Source organism: Podarcis bocagei (assembly GCF_964188305.1).
Source record: "Podarcis bocagei genome assembly, chromosome: W".
NCBI lineage: Eukaryota > Metazoa > Chordata > Lepidosauria > Squamata > Lacertidae > Podarcis > Podarcis bocagei.
The window spans coordinates 22,727,691-22,744,305 of record NC_138131.1 but is presented as its reverse complement, the minus strand read 5'-3'; the positions used below and the strand labels follow the sequence as shown (position 1 = coordinate 22,744,305).

The 16,615-nt window shown below is 44.0% G+C and overlaps 1 protein-coding gene across 1 annotated transcript in view; it reads right to left on the bottom strand.

The window, feature by feature from the left end:
• Positions 1-16,615, bottom strand: part of LOC308578182 (uncharacterized protein) — a gene marked incomplete at its 5' end in the record, with an annotated part of 42,406 nt that overhangs the window by 2,546 nt on the left and 23,245 nt on the right. The window contains 5 exons of the mRNA XM_081178437.1: positions 814-915; positions 3,368-3,521; positions 7,973-8,073; positions 9,168-9,308; positions 12,850-13,045. Of these exons, the coding sequence (XP_081034563.1) occupies positions 814-915; positions 3,368-3,521; positions 7,973-8,073; positions 9,168-9,308; positions 12,850-13,045 (694 nt within the window). The remainder of the gene's footprint in view (positions 1-813; positions 916-3,367; positions 3,522-7,972; positions 8,074-9,167; positions 9,309-12,849; positions 13,046-16,615) is intronic.

Genomic DNA, 16,615 nt, shown 5'->3' with positions numbered 1-16,615 from the left:
GTAGGTAGCCGTATTGGTCTGATGAAGTCAATATATATATAAAAATTGTCCAGTAGTGCCTTAGAGACCAACAAAGTTTGTTCTTGGTATAAGCCAGGCACCCCAAGCCTTCGGCCCTCCAGATGTTTTAGACTACAATTCCCATCATCCCCGACCACTGGTCCTGTTAGCTAGGGATCATGGGAGTTGTAGGCCAAAACATCGGGGGGGGGGGGGGGCGCAGGTTGGGGATGCCTGATATAAGCTTTTGTGTGCATGCACACTTCTTCAGATACACTGAAGCGGAAGTCCCCAGACCCTGATATACAGAGGGAGAAGTCCCCAGACCCTGCTATATAAGAGTAAGGAGAAGCCCCCAGACCCTGATATATAGTGGGAGGGTGAGTTGGGGTTTTTCTCCGAAGGGTAGTAGGAGTCAATGGGTATGGTCCACCTGCTGGCAACTGTGAATGACTGAAAAAACAAGGGATGGTACGCAGATGACCTGAAATAGTTTTAGGATATGTAATGAGACACAGTCGTCCACAGGTTGACCATACCGATTGAGTCCTACTACCGTTCAGAGAAATACCCCGCCCCACCCTCCCTCTAAATATCAGGGTGTGGGGACTTCCGCTTCAGTGTATCTGAATAAGTCTGCCTGCACATGAAAGCTTAGACACAGAACAAACTGAGTTGGTCTCTAAAGTGACATTGGACAATTCCTGAATTAGGTGACGCTTTTACCATTACCGTGGTACCTTGGGACTCAAACGCCTCGGTTCCCAAATGCCGGAAACCCTGGGAGTGTTGGCCCTTAAAACTCTGCCTCACCTGCAAACAGTGCGCCAGGTTGCAGTAAGCGTCAGGAAAATCCGGCTTCAGTTTCAAGGCGGTGCGATACGAAGCAATTGCCTCTGGGATGTTTCCGGAATCCTAGAAAGGGAGGGATATTTCAGCAATTGCCACTAGCTTTTTTCTCAACCATCAAAACCAAAGATGAAGAACAGACAGAAGGCACGATGATCCACACCTGGTAGACTTATAAAGTAACATTCAACAATCATTGGAATAGAACAGGGGTCGGCAAACTTTTTCAGCAGGGGGCCGTCCACTGTCCCTTAGACCTTGTGGGGGCCAGACTAGATTTTGGGGAGGGGGAAAAAGGAACGCATTCCTATGTCCCACAAATAACCCAGAGGTGCATTTTAAATAAAAGGACACATTATACTCGTGTCAAAACATGCCGACTCCCGGCTAGATTGAGAAGGCCATGGGGCCGTAGTTTGCCTCCCCATGCTATAGAATAATATTGAGTATCAGCATGTAAAAATTCAATAGAAACCTACTCTTAACAATTACAATAAATTGTAATTAATCGTACAATAAATGAATATTACAATGAATGATTATTGTAATTGATCATAGAATAAATGTTACAATAAATGGTTATAAAACAATGGCAAGTCACAGTGTCTACAATAGCCGCAGCGAGAATCTTAACAGACAAAGGATGGAAAGGAGAATCCCATCCCTACTAAGTTGGCGTAGCTAGCAAAAAGGCTAAAATACGCAGAATTAGCAAGATTATAATACAGGCAGAATTACGAGAGGTTTTGGAAGAAACATTTCATAGAGAACAGGACACTTGCAGAGTACAGTGGTACCTCTGGATGTGAATGGGATCCGTTCCGGAGCCCCGTTCGCATCCTGAAGCGAATGCAACCCGCATCTGCACGTCGCAATTCGCCGCTTCTGCGCATGACATCATTTTGAGGGTCTGTGCATGCGGCGAAACCCGCAAGTAACGTGCTCCGTTACTTCTGGGTCACTGCGGAGCGCAACCCAAAAATATTCATCCTGAAGCATATTTAACCCGAGATAGGACTGTATTGTCTAAATTTACAGGGGTGCCCAAATTTTCCCAAAGAGGGCCAGATTTGACATGAGGGCGGGGCAAATTTGTTGAGCTGTTTTAGGATTTAACCCCAAGGTTGTTGAGCTCTTTTTAGGATTGAAGTTGTTGAGCATTGGGGGGGGGGGGGGTTGCCCCAGTAAGTAAACCAGGTTACGCTCCCCGGCCACACGCTGGACATGTGTGGTCTAAAAAAAAATGTTGGGAAAATTTAAATTCTTTGGCAGGTGTGGATTGACAAAGGACAGCAGGAAATATGACAAAACCAATGCATTTTGAGATCTAGGAGAGACGAGCAAAAGGGCGCCATCGGAAATGTGACGTAGGGGTGATTGGAAGTCACAATGAGATTTTTGGGTGTGGAACTCCACCATACTTTCCGTCTATATAAGCCACCCTCTATTTGGGGGGGCTCAAATTTAAGAAAATGAGCCATTCACCCACCCAATCACCCGTATAAGACCTCCCCCCCCATTTTTATTTCAAAGTAAAAATAGCAATTTTTTCATTTTCCTTTTAAAAAATTTATTTACAAACAAACACATAGACACAAAACAAAATTCGTATTACCCTACCACCCAAAATTTCAGACATTAAAACCACCCTTGTGGCTTCCCTCCACCGCCCCTCACCCTCCTATATAATATTTCACATTGCCATTTTTATTTCCCCCCTATTTATTTATTTATTTTTGATTTCATTTTACATGCTAGTTGCCGTACATTTTCAACACTATACATTACATATATGGATTCCCCACATCTAACCCTATACACAACTCAGCATTTACCCAAATACCCACGTGACTTCCTTCACTCACATTCACATTGCAATTTTTATCTAAATTTATATTTCTTAACTCTTTTAACTTACTATTTATTATTATTATAAACCAGATTTACAAACATTAAACCAAACATATCAACATGTTAGTTTTTGAGCAGTACTTGAACACATAATCTTCAAACCATTTCCATTATATTTTTATTTTCCAGTTTGATTGGTACCTTATTACTGCACTTGACCTTGCCAGTTCTATAAATTCAATTAGTTTCTTTATCCAGTCATCCTTTGTGGGTATATATTTCCTGTTCCAGTTTTGTGCAAGGAGTAGCCTTGCTGCAGCTGTCGCGTATAAGAATAATATCTTCCCATCTTGTGGTATTTCTTTACCTCTTATACTCAGTAAATATGCCTCTGGTTTTCCCCTCTAAATTAATTCTGATCATCTTTTTTATTTCCTCATGAATTTTTTAACGTTTCTGTAGCCCCACCATAAACGTATCGGCGTGCCCTCTGCCTCCTCACACTTCCAGCATAAATTCCAATTCTCCCCTTTTTCTTTTTGTGCCCCATCTCGGTTTGGGACGGCTTTTGCCAGTTGTTTTCCTTTTGTAAAAACTAAGATTCCCCTGCTGCCCCCCCCCCCCAGTTTTTTTTTTTAAATAGATTTAGCAGAGACACAAAGCTTACCTTATGGATGGAAGCGAGGTTGCTGTGGGCATCGGCAAACGCAGGATTTATCTGGATTGCTCTTGTGTAGCATTGCAGAGCTCCCTGGACGTCTTGCATTTCCTTCAAGGTGTTCCCCATGTTGGAATAGGCGTCTGCAAAAGTGGGGCTGATTCTGACATGGAGGGCGAGAGAAAAAGTGCCATTTTGGTACAAAAATACTCTGAAGTTACGCTGGAAATGTAAGGGTCAAGAAGGCTCTTTCTATCCTATACGGTGGTCTTTAGGGCAGTTCATTAAAAAAACTTTTTTTAAAAAATGCCTTCTCCAAAGCCTTCACAAAATAGGAAAACGTCCAAGAAAACAGCTATTTTCATGGAGGGTTGAGATATTAACTGATATGCACAAAATTTCAGATATAGCTATATAATCCCTAGTGTAGTAAGATAAGACCTTGGGAGCAGGCATCTTCAAAAAAGTGTTTTTTATGAACCACCCTAGTGGTCATGTGAGACAGTGAGACCTTGGTTCTCAAATGTTTTTTATACAGGTTTCTTTATACAGAAGGTTTTTTATACAGAAAGGTTCAGCATTGTGGCATCCTCTTCATACGGACAAGCAGCACTTTCCTTTTGGGAAATTCCATGCTCCTCAATTCTGGCAATTATTAATCACTCTCAATTCCACCCTAATAATTGCCACCTGCCCGGATTTTAACTTGTCTGAATTAATTTTTATTTGAATTACTTGATGTCTGCTTTTAGGCTCGTTGTGTTGTTTTTATGATGTTAGCTGCTCTGAGCCCAGCCTTGGCCGGCGAGGGTGGGATACAAACAAAAACAAATTATTATTATTATTATTATTATTATTACTACTACTCAAACGCTTTGGTTCCCAAATGCCGAAAACCCAGAAAAAGTGTTCCAGTTTCCAGGCGTTTTTCGGAAGCCAAACATCAAATTTGGCTGTCAGCTATTCTTTCTGGGGCGCCTGCACCAATCAAACAGACTTCGGGAACAGATTAAGTTTGGTGCTTTGGTTTTTGCAATTTATGTGGTGTTTTTGTTTCGGAGGCTTTTTTGGTTCATTTGTTTTTGCGACTGTGCGGATCCCAGTTTAGTTACTGATGGATTGATTGATTGATTGATTGTGTGATTGCAGAAACGGATAGAAGCCCCGGTCCCCATCCGAACAATGACTATCATCAGTGCAGGTGAGGAAAAAAAATAATTTTCATTTTTATCATTTACAAGACTGTTGTATTTATTTTAGAGTACAGTACATGGATGACTGCTTTCATTTTAGGGATCAGTGGTCTCGTTAGATAGTAAAATTCATGTTAAATGGCTGTTTTAGGGATTGTTTTTCAAAGTCTGGTACGGATTAATCCGTTTTGCATGACTTTCTATGGGAAAGTGCACCTTGGTTTTGGAACACATTCAGTTTGAGAACCAAGGTACCACTGTATAATTAACTGGGGGGGGGGGAGAACATTTGTGTAAAAACCAGAAGCCTTTCTAATAGGTTTAACGGGTGAAGAAATACCAAGAGACCTAAAAAGACAGTGTATTCTATTTATGCCAGAATGTTCCTAGCCCGGATGTGGAAGGAAGAGAAGGTCCCAACAAAAGAAGAGTGGATTATCAAAATGACTGTGAAGATCAGACATCAAGATGATAGGAAATTTAAGCAAAGTTAAAAGGACAAAATGGGGAAAATAATGAAGATGAAATGTGAAAAAGCATGGTGCAAAAACCTTAAGGATATAACCATCGTTAGTTCAAAGATGGCAAAATTAAGGGAGAATGAGATAGGCAGGAGAAGTAAATATTTAAAAAACCAGAAGAGGGAAGCTGGGGGAGATTGGGATTCATGTATGCTGTCTGCAAGAATGATGTTTGTGTTGAATATAAAATGCTAAAACTTAATAAAAACTATTTATATATATAAAAAAATTAAACAAGAATGGGAAAAATTTATTGAATACCTTAAAGATACATATTTAGAAATAATAATAATAATAATAATAATAATAATAATAATAATAATAATAATAATTGTATCCCGCCCTCCCTGGCCGAAACCGGTCTTAGGGCAGCTAACATCAAATATATAACATTAGTATAAAATCAAACAATAATTAAATTACCTCCTAAAAACAAATCGGGATCAAATTAAAATCGAATTAGATGGTTTTCCACAGGCAGGATGGATATAACATTGATGAAGCCAAAGTAGCAAATAAGGAAATGGAATAGAACGAATCATTGTAATTACATGCAAGAAAAGATGGCAAAATATGGAAACGGGGGGTGGGGGAGAGTCCAAGGGGTTTGTATAATCCCAGTATTGTATATATTGAAAATGTTTGAAGTGTATGGAAATAAAATGATAAAATAAAAAACTGAATAATAATAATAATAATAATAATAATAATAATAATAATAATAATAATAAATTTATTTATATCCTGCCCTCCCCAGCCGAAGCCGGGCTCAGGGCGGTTAACAACAATCAAAATAGTCCAACATTTTAAAACATTCATTATAAAATTAATTAAATCAAATTAAAATCAAATTAATGGCAACCATCAAGCAAAATTCTGTGCAGGTTGCCAGAGGAGGGAGTCAGTCTGCGCCCTGACCAAAGGCCTGGTGGAACAGCTCTGTCTTGCAGGCCCTACGGAAGGATGTCAGGTCCCACAGGGCCCTAGTCTCTTGTGACAGAGCGTTCCACCAGATTGGAGCCGCAGCCGAGAAGGCCCTGGCTCTAGTTGAGGCCAACCTAACCTCTCTGTGACCTGGGATCTTTAGGGTGTTTTTATTTGCAGACCGTAAATTTCTCTGTGGGACATACCAGGAGAGGCAGTCCCATAGGTACGAGGGTCCTAGGCCGTATAGGGCTTTAAAGGTTAAAACCAGCACCTTAAACCTGATCCTGTACTCCACCGGGAGCCAGTGCAGCTGGTACAGCACCGGATGGATATGATCTCGCAGCGAAGACCCCGTAAGAAGTCTCGCCGCGGCATTCTGCACCCGCTGGAGTTTCTGGGTCAGTCTCAAGGGCAGCCCCACGTAGAGCGAGTTACAATAATCCAGTCTGGAGGTGACCGTCGCGTGGATCACAGTGGCTAGGTCAGGGTGAGAGAGATAAGGAGCCAACTGCTTAGCTTGGCGGAGATGAAAAAATGCCGCCTTTGTTATAGCTGTAATCTGCGCCTCCATGGAAAGGGAGGTGTCGAAGATTACACCCAAACTCTTAACGGACGATGCTGGCACTAATTGCACCCATGCAAGAGATGGGAGTTGCCCCCTCAATCCCATATCGCTCCGTCCCAGCCAGAGGACCTCTGTCTTCGAAGGATTTAACTTCAACCGGCTCCCACGTAACCATCCAGCCACAGCTTCCAGACATCTGGTCAGTGTATCTGGGGCCGAGTAAGGATGGCCATCCATCAACAGATAGAGTTGGGTGTCATCGGCATACTGATGGCAACCCAGCCCAAAACTCCGGACAAGCTGGGCGAGGGGGCGCATAAAGATGTTAAAAAGCATCGGGGAGAGTATCGCACTCTGAGGCACTCCACACACCAAGGAGTGGCGCGATGACAATTCCCCCCCAAGCGCCACCCTCTGTCCCCGACCGGAGAGAAACGAGCGCAGCCATTGAAGGACTGTGCCCTGGATCCCCACGTCGGCAAGGCGGTGGTCCAGAAGTTCGTGATCGACCATGTTGAAGGCTGCTGACAGGTCTAGAAGAATCAGCAGCCCCGACCCGCCTCGATCCAGCTGCCTGCGGAGATCATCTGTTAGGGCGACCAGAGCCGTCTCGGTCCCATGACCAGCGCGGAAGCCGGACTGGAATGGATCGAGAGCAGATGTTTCATCCAGAAACCTACCAAGCTGTTCAGCAACCGCTCTCTCAATCACCTTACCCAGGAATGGAAGATTCGAAACCGGGCGGTAATTGGATAGATCTAAAGGATCTAATGATGTTTTCTTTAAGAGCAGACACACCACTGCCTCCTTCAGTTCCCCTGGGAATATCCCAGTGCCAAGGGACAAATTGATGATATCCCCCAGGGGGGCCCGCACCTCGTCTGGACACGCTCTAATCAGCCAGGACGGGCACGGGTCAAGAGGACAGGTGGTGGGCTTTCCAGCTCGGAGGAGTCTGTCCACATCGGCTGGGGATATCCGGTCAAAGTGGTCCAATACTGGACCCGAGGACAGTCGAGGGGCCTCCAGTTCCTTTATTGTATCCAAATTGGCAGGGAGGTCATGGCGGAGCAACAGGACCTTCTCCGCAAAAAAGCTCGCAAATGCCTCGCAGCTGTGTGTCGAATTGTTATTTAAATTTGGCTGGCCTTCAAGGGACAAAAAATAAAATAAAAATAAAAATAAAAAATAAAAAACCTAAAAGAAAAAGAGAAAGTGCTTTATCCACAAGAGGAGAGCTTTCCCACAGGCACCAGACCAGCGCATGAGGAGTAATAATAATTATTAACAACAGCAACAATAATTTATTATTTATACCCAGCCAGTCTGGGCGGCTTCCAGCAAAAGATTAAAATACAGTAAGGAGGAGCTCTTTCAATCTATTTTCCCCATGGCTTTGGAAGCTCACCTGATGGCCTCCTTGTAGTGCATGAGGGCCTCCTGGAGCTTCCCCTGCTGTTGCAAAACACTGGCTAAATTTGAATGCGCAGCTGCAAACTCCGGGAAGACCTGCGGGGAAGAAGCTCACTCTTAGTTTCCCTGAGAAGCATTCTAAAGAGACGGAGGCCGCTCTTTGAGGCTCAAAGGTTGTGGGCGTGAAATAAATCCTCATTTGGATTGACTTGCAAAAATTAAGGAGGAGGAGGAACCTATGGACTGCCTTTTTAGCATGCATAGGAAATACTGTTGGGAGATCAGACTGTCAAATGACCAATGCCGTATTTTAAAGAGCCCCTCTTTGATGCTCAAATGTGGCAGGGGCTGGCTGCAAAATAAATCACCGTTTGGAATGATTTGTGGTAATGATAATAATAATAATAATAATAATAATAATAATAATAATAATAATAATAATAATAATAATAATGGGCCTATGAACTGCCTTTTTCGTGTCAGTGTTTGTAAAAAAGCAAAAAAAAGAAGGAAAGGGTTCTGACCTCCCTTTATCTCCTCAGCCTGGTCCTCGGACCCTTGTCGGCACAAAAAGAGTCCTTGAGAATATCCTTGCAGAGTTTCATTAAAAGTCTTTGTGCAAAACACGACTGAATAACTATACACACCAGCACCAACCAACCCAAACACCAGCCACACCAACAAACTAACATCTCTCACTTATATATATACAGATTGAGGCAGACCGCTGAGTCATGCTGACCCAGCTTTATTCACATTAAAGAAACAGCGGCCATTTTAGCCGTGACATTTCGTACGCATAGGAAATACTGTTAGAAAATAAGACTGTCAGGGGATCAAGCTCAGCCGACACAGAGAACAGCATGTGCCCAGCTTTTATTTCAATTTCTGTACCGTTCCTTAACACCTTGCATTGTTCTTCTGATGAAAAAGCAGATTTTTGGTCATTCCAGGAGGCCTAGGAATATAAAAAGGGGGACAGACCCTCTTCCTTCCAAAAGGGACTTATCGGACCATGCTTTGTCGAGCCTCAAAATGCTACTTCACTTTCACTTCTTCACCATTATTTCCGTTATTGATCAAGAAAAATTTGATCGGCGATTTTTAAAAAGACCCAGACTAGGAGTCCAGGGTATGCATGCCTAACCCTTATATGTCAATTTAATTGTTGTAATTCTCCACGCACGTACCTCAAGAGCTTTCCGGTAGAGGCGGACAGCCTTCTCGATATTCCCTTGTTCTCGCTTGATGTTCGCCAGGTTATTAAGAGAATCCGCGTGAGTCGGACATAAACGGAGAGCTGTATTGTAGCATTCCTCGGCTTCGGCAACCTTCGAAACACAAAACAGAGTTTTTACACGAATATTAGTATGTCTTTCACAGGAGCCCAAAAGGCTGCTCTGTGATGTGATGGCTGGATTGAGGTTTGATACGGCCCCTCAGCTCCTGACGGTAACTTGGTATTAGAGCGGTTCATAAAAAACTCTTTTTTTGAAAATGCCTGCTCCAAAGTTCTTCTCTTACCAACAGTAGAGATTATATAGCTATATCTGGAATGGCATGCATATCAGTTAATATCTTTTATATATATATGCCAGCTGTCCTTTGTCAACAACCAATTGTTGCTGTTTTTTATATTGAATATATGCTATATGGTAACTGTTGCACCTCATAGGTAACTCAAGCCTTCTGCACGTCACAAAAGATGTATTTTATCAAAGTCATTGTTGAACTGAAATACAATTAAGAAGTATATTAATAGTGAAATGCAATTAAGAAGAAGCATATTAACAGTAAAACCCCACAATTGTTGAGCCTTTTTTAAGGATTTGACCCCAGAGGTGCTGACCTTTTTTTAGGATTAAAGTTCTTGAGCTTTTTGGGGGGAAGTTTTGCCCTAGTAAATAAACCGCCACGAGGGCCGGATTAAATCGACCAGAGGGCCAGATTAGGCCCCTGAACTGGACTTTGGACATGCCTGGTCTAAAAGAACATTGGGAAAATTTAAAACAATTTATTGAATGTACAGCACTAATTAAAAATTTAACGAAGGTGACGTATAGGTGGTATTTGACGCCGACTAAACTTGCTAAAATATATATAACTCAAGATAAGGCACGCTGTAGCACCCTGCTTGTGGTTAACGCTTAGCTGGAATGAAATATTCAACGCAGCAACAGAGAAATTAAAATAATAATTTATTTGTCAGACAAATAAATGAGAGGCACAGTGGTATATGGTTACCAAGCTCTGGCCTGGCCTCCTGCCATTATGGCCAGCACTTATATTCCCTTAATCCAGCCCCCTTTGCTCCTCCTGTGGCTGCCTCTGTTCAATCAGCCTGGTTGAATTTCCTATTGGCTGATTGCTATAACCAATTCTAAAAGATACACCCATATCCTCCTGTCCTTATATGTCCTTATATGGAACACAAAGAGCTATATATTGTTACATCTATAAATGACAAATAAGTAGTAATATATCTTACATGTGTCTCAACAAGGAATCTTAATTACCAGCTCACCTCTTGCCTTCCTTGCCCTCCAAAACAGATGGTTAATAATTTTAAATTTTTATCTTGAACAGATGTCAGAGACCTTGGGTTCATATTCTCATGCATCATCAATGAAATATCTCCTTTTGGAGGTCTTTAAACAAAGGCGTGACAGCCATTTGTCATGAGTGCTCGATTGGCGTCTCCTGTCTGGCAGGGGGCTAGGCTGGTGGCTGACTTAATTTCAGGATAAATACAACTCTTACAACTATATGAAATAAGAATCTAGCATTTCTTAAATCTTTTGCATAATTACATTTAAGCCAGCATATTTCATACATTATCATAGATAGCTTTTTAGAAGGATAAACTTCCTCAAAGTAAAAAGGAAGGAACAGTTTACAGCCTCAAAATAAAATAGGAAAAAAGCCTCTTCCCCTGTTTACACTCCCCCCCTTCTCCAGCCAGTTGCTTTGTTTTCCATGTGCTCTTGGCCTTTTGTCCTGTGGCTCAAGTTTAACGGTTTTATTTTACTATTTACCCATTCCTAATTATGTTTGGTCTATGTAACCTTTTTTACGACTTTGAGAATTGTTTTCTGCTATAAATCAAGGGGCCCCTTGTCTAGGAGGAAAACATTGCCAAGGTTCTCTAAACAGCTGGCATGAAACATTTGAAAATCTAAGCCCATTTAATTTAGGAACCTGATCAAGATATAAGCCAATATATGCCTTGATTAAAAATGCAGTCTATATTCAGATGCCACAACGCTAGAAGTGCAAGGAGAAGGAAGGGAATTTCGTCCATAGGTGGTGGATGTGCACTAAAGTCAAAGTCTACTGGGATATGATTTACAAAGAATTGAAAAAGATCTTTAAATATACTGTTATTAAAAAAACCAGAGGCTAATTTTTGAAAGTGATTTACAACAAATGCTAAAGTAAATTGTTTTAAGTAGAGTAAGAAGGTAAATAGGGCGATATATGTTCAGGTAGGCAGCTGTGGTGGTCTAACGCAGTTGAAATATATAAAAAATATATAAATTGTCCAGTAGCACATTGCAGACCAACTCAGTTTGGTCTTGGTAGAAGCTTTTGTATCTGAAGAAGTGGACCTGCATACAAAAAATTATACCAAGAAGAAGCCAAGTTTAGCAAGCCCTGTTTAGGGAAGCTTTTAATGTTTGACGGACTATTGTATTTTAATATTTTGTCGCCAAGAGTGGCTGGGGAAACCCAGCCAGATAGGCGGGGTATAAATTTATTATTATTATTATTATTATTATTATTATTATTATTATTATTATTATTATTATCATCAGGTGCTACTGGACAATTTTTAAAGGGTGATATAGAAATGCTAAGAGGATCGTGACTGCTTAAGAAAGCCAGGGAGTGGGAGCGGGGGAGGGGGGAGGGGAGTCGACGCTTGGTATGAGCAAAGTTGTATGTGACGATATGACAAAGGAAAAAATAAAAGAGGACTTCTTCTAGGTTCTGTACCCCAAATCCCCCCCCCCCAAAGAGCCCAATTTCGAGGTCACCATCATCCGGAAGGCTTTTTTCAGCAAACCCTCTGACATACAGAAAGCAAAAGGGACCGGTTTCATTTTCTTTTTTTAATTTTTATTTTATTTATAACATAGTCCACAACAACTCATACATACAAACAGACCCACCACCATTGACTAATTATCAAAATTAAACTCCTATCCCCTTACACAAAGAAAACATAACATAAAAATAAAAGACTTTATTCTGTTAAATGGCCGCCTTATTTACCTCTTGTATACTATTTCTTTTGTATGGGATTATTACAATTTTTCCTAATTATGACTTAAACCACAAAGTCTCCTGTAGAAATTAATTGAAACAAGTCCAAGTGTATATTTTGGGGCACTGTTTGGTAAAGTATTCTCTGCATTTTCCCCATTCCTTTTGGAATTCTTGTCTGGGTTGTGCCCTAATTGTCTCTGTTAATCTGGCCAATTCAGCATTTGGTAAAAGCCTAAGAAAAAGCTAAACAACTTCAATCCTAAAAAAAGTTCAACAATTTAAACCCTAAGAAAAGAGCTCAACAACTTCAATCCTTAAAAAAAGTAAACAACTTTGGTCGGCCCTTATGGCCCTTCACTTCATCAAATCTGGCCCTCTTTGAAAAAAGTTTGGACACCACTGCCTAATAGGAAAGTTTCTGTATTTTTTTTTCACAGGCCCACCAGAAATGTATAAGTGTCCCTTCTTCTTTACTGCACCTCCAGCACAGTTTTTTTGTTTTATACATTTTAGCTATTTTGGCAGGTGTTAAGTACCATCTATAAAACATCTTTTATATAGATGTTCCCCCCCACCCCAAGGCAAAAGGGACCAGTTTCTTACGCTGCCTTTCTCTTTCAGCGCGTTGGCCAGGTTGCAGTAGGCGTCAGGGAAGTGGGGCTGGAGCTCAATGGCCCTCTTGTAGGTATCGACTGCCAGATCGATCAGCCCCTGTTCGTAATACACACATGCCAGGTTGCCGTGGACAACAGCGTGGTTGGGACTCAGGCTCAGGGCCCGTAGGTAGGCTGCAACGGCTCTGAAATGAGATCAAGGACTGGTTCAGTTTCATTGTCACCAGGGTGGATAAAAATCTGTTTTTTTAAAAAATAAAATGCTTTGGGAGGACGATTAAGGGGATCGAGGCGGGCCGGGACTGCTGATTCTTTTAGATTTGTTAGCGGCCTTCGACATGGTCGATCACAAACTTTTGGACCACCGCCTTGCCAACGTGGGGATTCAGGGCACAGTCAGACAATGGCTGTGCTCCTTTATCTCAAGTCGGGGACAGAGGGTGGCGCTAGGGAGGGAGTTGTCGCTGCGGCACTCCTTGTTGTGTGGAGTGCCGCAGGGCACAATCCTTTCCCAGATGCTTTTCAATATCTTTATGCGCCCCCTTGCCCAGATTGTCCGGAGTTTAGGGCTGAGTTGTCGTCAATATGCTGATGACACCCAACTTTATCTGTCAATGGACTCGGCCCCAGACACACTGACCAGATGCTTGGAAGCCGTGGCTGGGTGGCTGCGTGGGAGCCAGTTGAAGTTAAATCCTTCGAAGACAGAGGTCCTCTGGCTGGGTCAGGACAACATGGGGTTGGGGGGCCAACTCCCATCTCTTGTGGGGGCGCAATTAGTGCCAGAGCCTTCTGTCAAGAGCTTGGGTGTAACCTTCGATGCCTCTCTTTCCATGGAGGCACAGGTTGCAGCCACAGCAAAGGTGGCATTTTTCCACCTCCACCGTATTAAGGAATTGGTTCCTTACCTTTCTCGCCCTGATCTGGCCAGTGATCCATGCGATGGTCACCTCCAGGCTTGATTATTTTAACTCGCTCTATGCTTAGACTCACTCTGACACCCTATATGGGATTTGGTATATAAATTTTCCCGTGGCTTTTTTTGCTGGCCCATGTAGCACCAGCATGGATAGCTGGCTTGGGTGAATAGCTGATGTTTCCTCCCTTTGTAGTCTTGATGAGGCTGCATTTTAAGCTGTATTTTAATTAACTGGGTTTTTTTTCTATTCTATTTTATTGTAATTTATATTTGGTGTTAGCCGCCCTGAGCCCGGCCCTGGCCAGTGAGAGCGGGGTAGAAATAAATAAATAAATAAATAATTCAGGGAAGAATTATTTGTTTTAAGTTTTTCATGTGTGCGAAAACTCAGTCCAAGTTTTTCTTGGGGAAAAAATGTTTCAGCACATCAGTTAAGCAACATGGATACATATGCTACCATGTTACTGTTTTAGTGAAATAAATTGCTTAAATTGTTATGAAGGAAATGTTTCTTTTCTCCTTCCAATCAAGTACAGCAGAAAAGTTGTTCAAATAAAAAGTGTTCACTTATTAAAACTCACCATCATTTCGTCACAATCGGGCTGTATATAGCAGAACCAAATCATTTTGATATAACTGAGAAAAGACTCTGAAGTTAGGATTCCAAAAAGGAAACCTGCCTCCGATTGTCAATATTAAGAGGATGCCAGCAAGGCTGAACCTTCCGGTAAAAGGGGGATTTAAATCAAGTCTTATGGATTTGGGATTTAAATCAATTTGCTTTAAATAAAATCAACCCTCTAGGCAACAATGGGAGTTAGTTTGGGTATGGGTGCTGTCAGAGCTGCTTCCAGATCCTAGCTCACAGAGGATCACGCTAGCCAGCGGTCACTTTATAAAAGTCTTTATTGAGTTACAGTTTCCATTCTCAAGCTGCTGCATGCAGCTCTACGTCTTATGAGTTAGACCGGCGAAGCTCCGTCTGAGTCTCCGCCCCCTGTACACCAGCTTAATACCCTAGCCTTACTCCACCTTTTCCGCCTGACCGTTCTTCTCTGGGTCCCTCTGCCCCCCATGGTCTCTTCCTTCCTGGACTCTTCTGACGCTGACCCCCCGGACCCTTCTGTCTCTTTGCGTCGGGCTTTAGGACCTGGCTCCCTTTCCGGGCTGCTTACTGCGCCACCTTCCTGTGCATTTGAACTTGGCGCGCGCGCCCAACCTTCCACTTTCCGCTTGACCGTTTCTTCGCTCCCCGATGGAGGTGTGGCCACTCCTGACTCATGCCCTCCCCCCTGCTGCGAGCTGCCAGAGCTCGATACCTGGCGCCCTGTTGGTGACGCTGGCCCCGATTTCCAACTGCTGCCCTCTGAGCCCCCTCTGGAACTTTCTTCCTGGGGTGTCCCCCTAGGCTCCCCCCTTGCTCTGGCCACTGGCGCTCCTTTCTGTGAATCTTCTGATTCACTGGAAAGACTCGGAGATCTCGGGTCGTCGTCATCACTCATCTTTTCTTCGGCCTCCTCCCCCTCGCTCTCTGTTTCCTCCCTTGCCCTCGCCTCTGCTCCTGAACCCCTGACATCCATCCCCCCTCGAAGCCCCCCTGCCCCCTCCCCTCCTTCCGGTGCGGGAGCTGGGTGCTGCAATGTCATGGGGACGAATGCCGGATACAGTTCGCTTCCCGTGGCGGGCCTCCAACTGAAGACTTCCGGTTCTTCCTCCCTGCGCTCGTCGACAACTGTCACCTCCGCTTCCATCTCTGTGCCTCCGTGCTCGAACCCAAAATCCTCCCCGTACATGTCCACGTCCGTCTCCGCCTCAGTCGTTCCCGGGTCCGTCGCTCGACCTGGAACCTCCAGCCACTTCCTGCGCCACTGTTCCTCTGGTCTATCGTCCCACCAATACGAGGGTTCTGAGGCAGATCCTGCGGGCGACCCCTCCGAGGAACGTGTGTCCATTGTCGGTTCCTTGTCCGAGTCGAACCCCTGGAACGTGCTGGTTGAAAGCGTCGGTGTGAAAAGCCAATCGTCGAAAAAGTCTGCTGGCATGGGCCTGTGTGGGAAGAGGGCATGAAACTTGTCTTTGAGCAGAGGTTCCTCCAAAGCGTAGCCCGGCACCCAGCTGTTGGCACTGGCCGGGGTGCCCTCTCTGGCGAGAAGGTATTCTACTCCCTCTTCTCCCCATCTCGAGTCCAAAATCTCTGTGACTTCGTTGATGCGCTCCTCCTGTGGCACTCCCCTTTGCTCGGTTCCCTCTCGGAGCGGACTCGGCGCCGTTCTTGGTTCCTGAAACCTGTGAGGTGTCTTGTAGGGAGTGAGCACCGATCTGTGGAACACCGGGTGCATCCTGGAGCCTTCCGGAAGCGTCAGCCTGAAGGCTACCGGGTTGACCTGCTCTTCGACTTGGTAGGGTCCCAGTTGTTTATGCCCTAGTTTCTTCTTCGCTAACGACCTGGCCGGCACTGCGTGGGCTGCTAACCAGACCCAGTCTCCCACATGGATCTCTTCGCCAACCCTCCTGTGTTTGTCCGCTTGTACCTTGTATGCGTGCTTAGCCAGCTCCAGGTGCCGCCGAAGCTGATCGTGGACCTCCTGCAACTCCGACGCGAACGCGTCTGCTGTCTGCGGCTCCCCCTCCCCCATTCTTTCCAGTCCCGGGAAGGTTCTGGGGTGCCTTCCGTTGTTGGCGAAGAACGGCGTCACTCCCGTGGACACGTGCTTCGTGTTGTTGTAGGCGAACTCGGCGAGAGGCAGGTAATCCACCCACGTCGTGGGCTGTTGATTCGCATAACATCTCAGGTACTGCTGCATGATGGCATTGACCCGCTCCGCTTGTCCGTTGG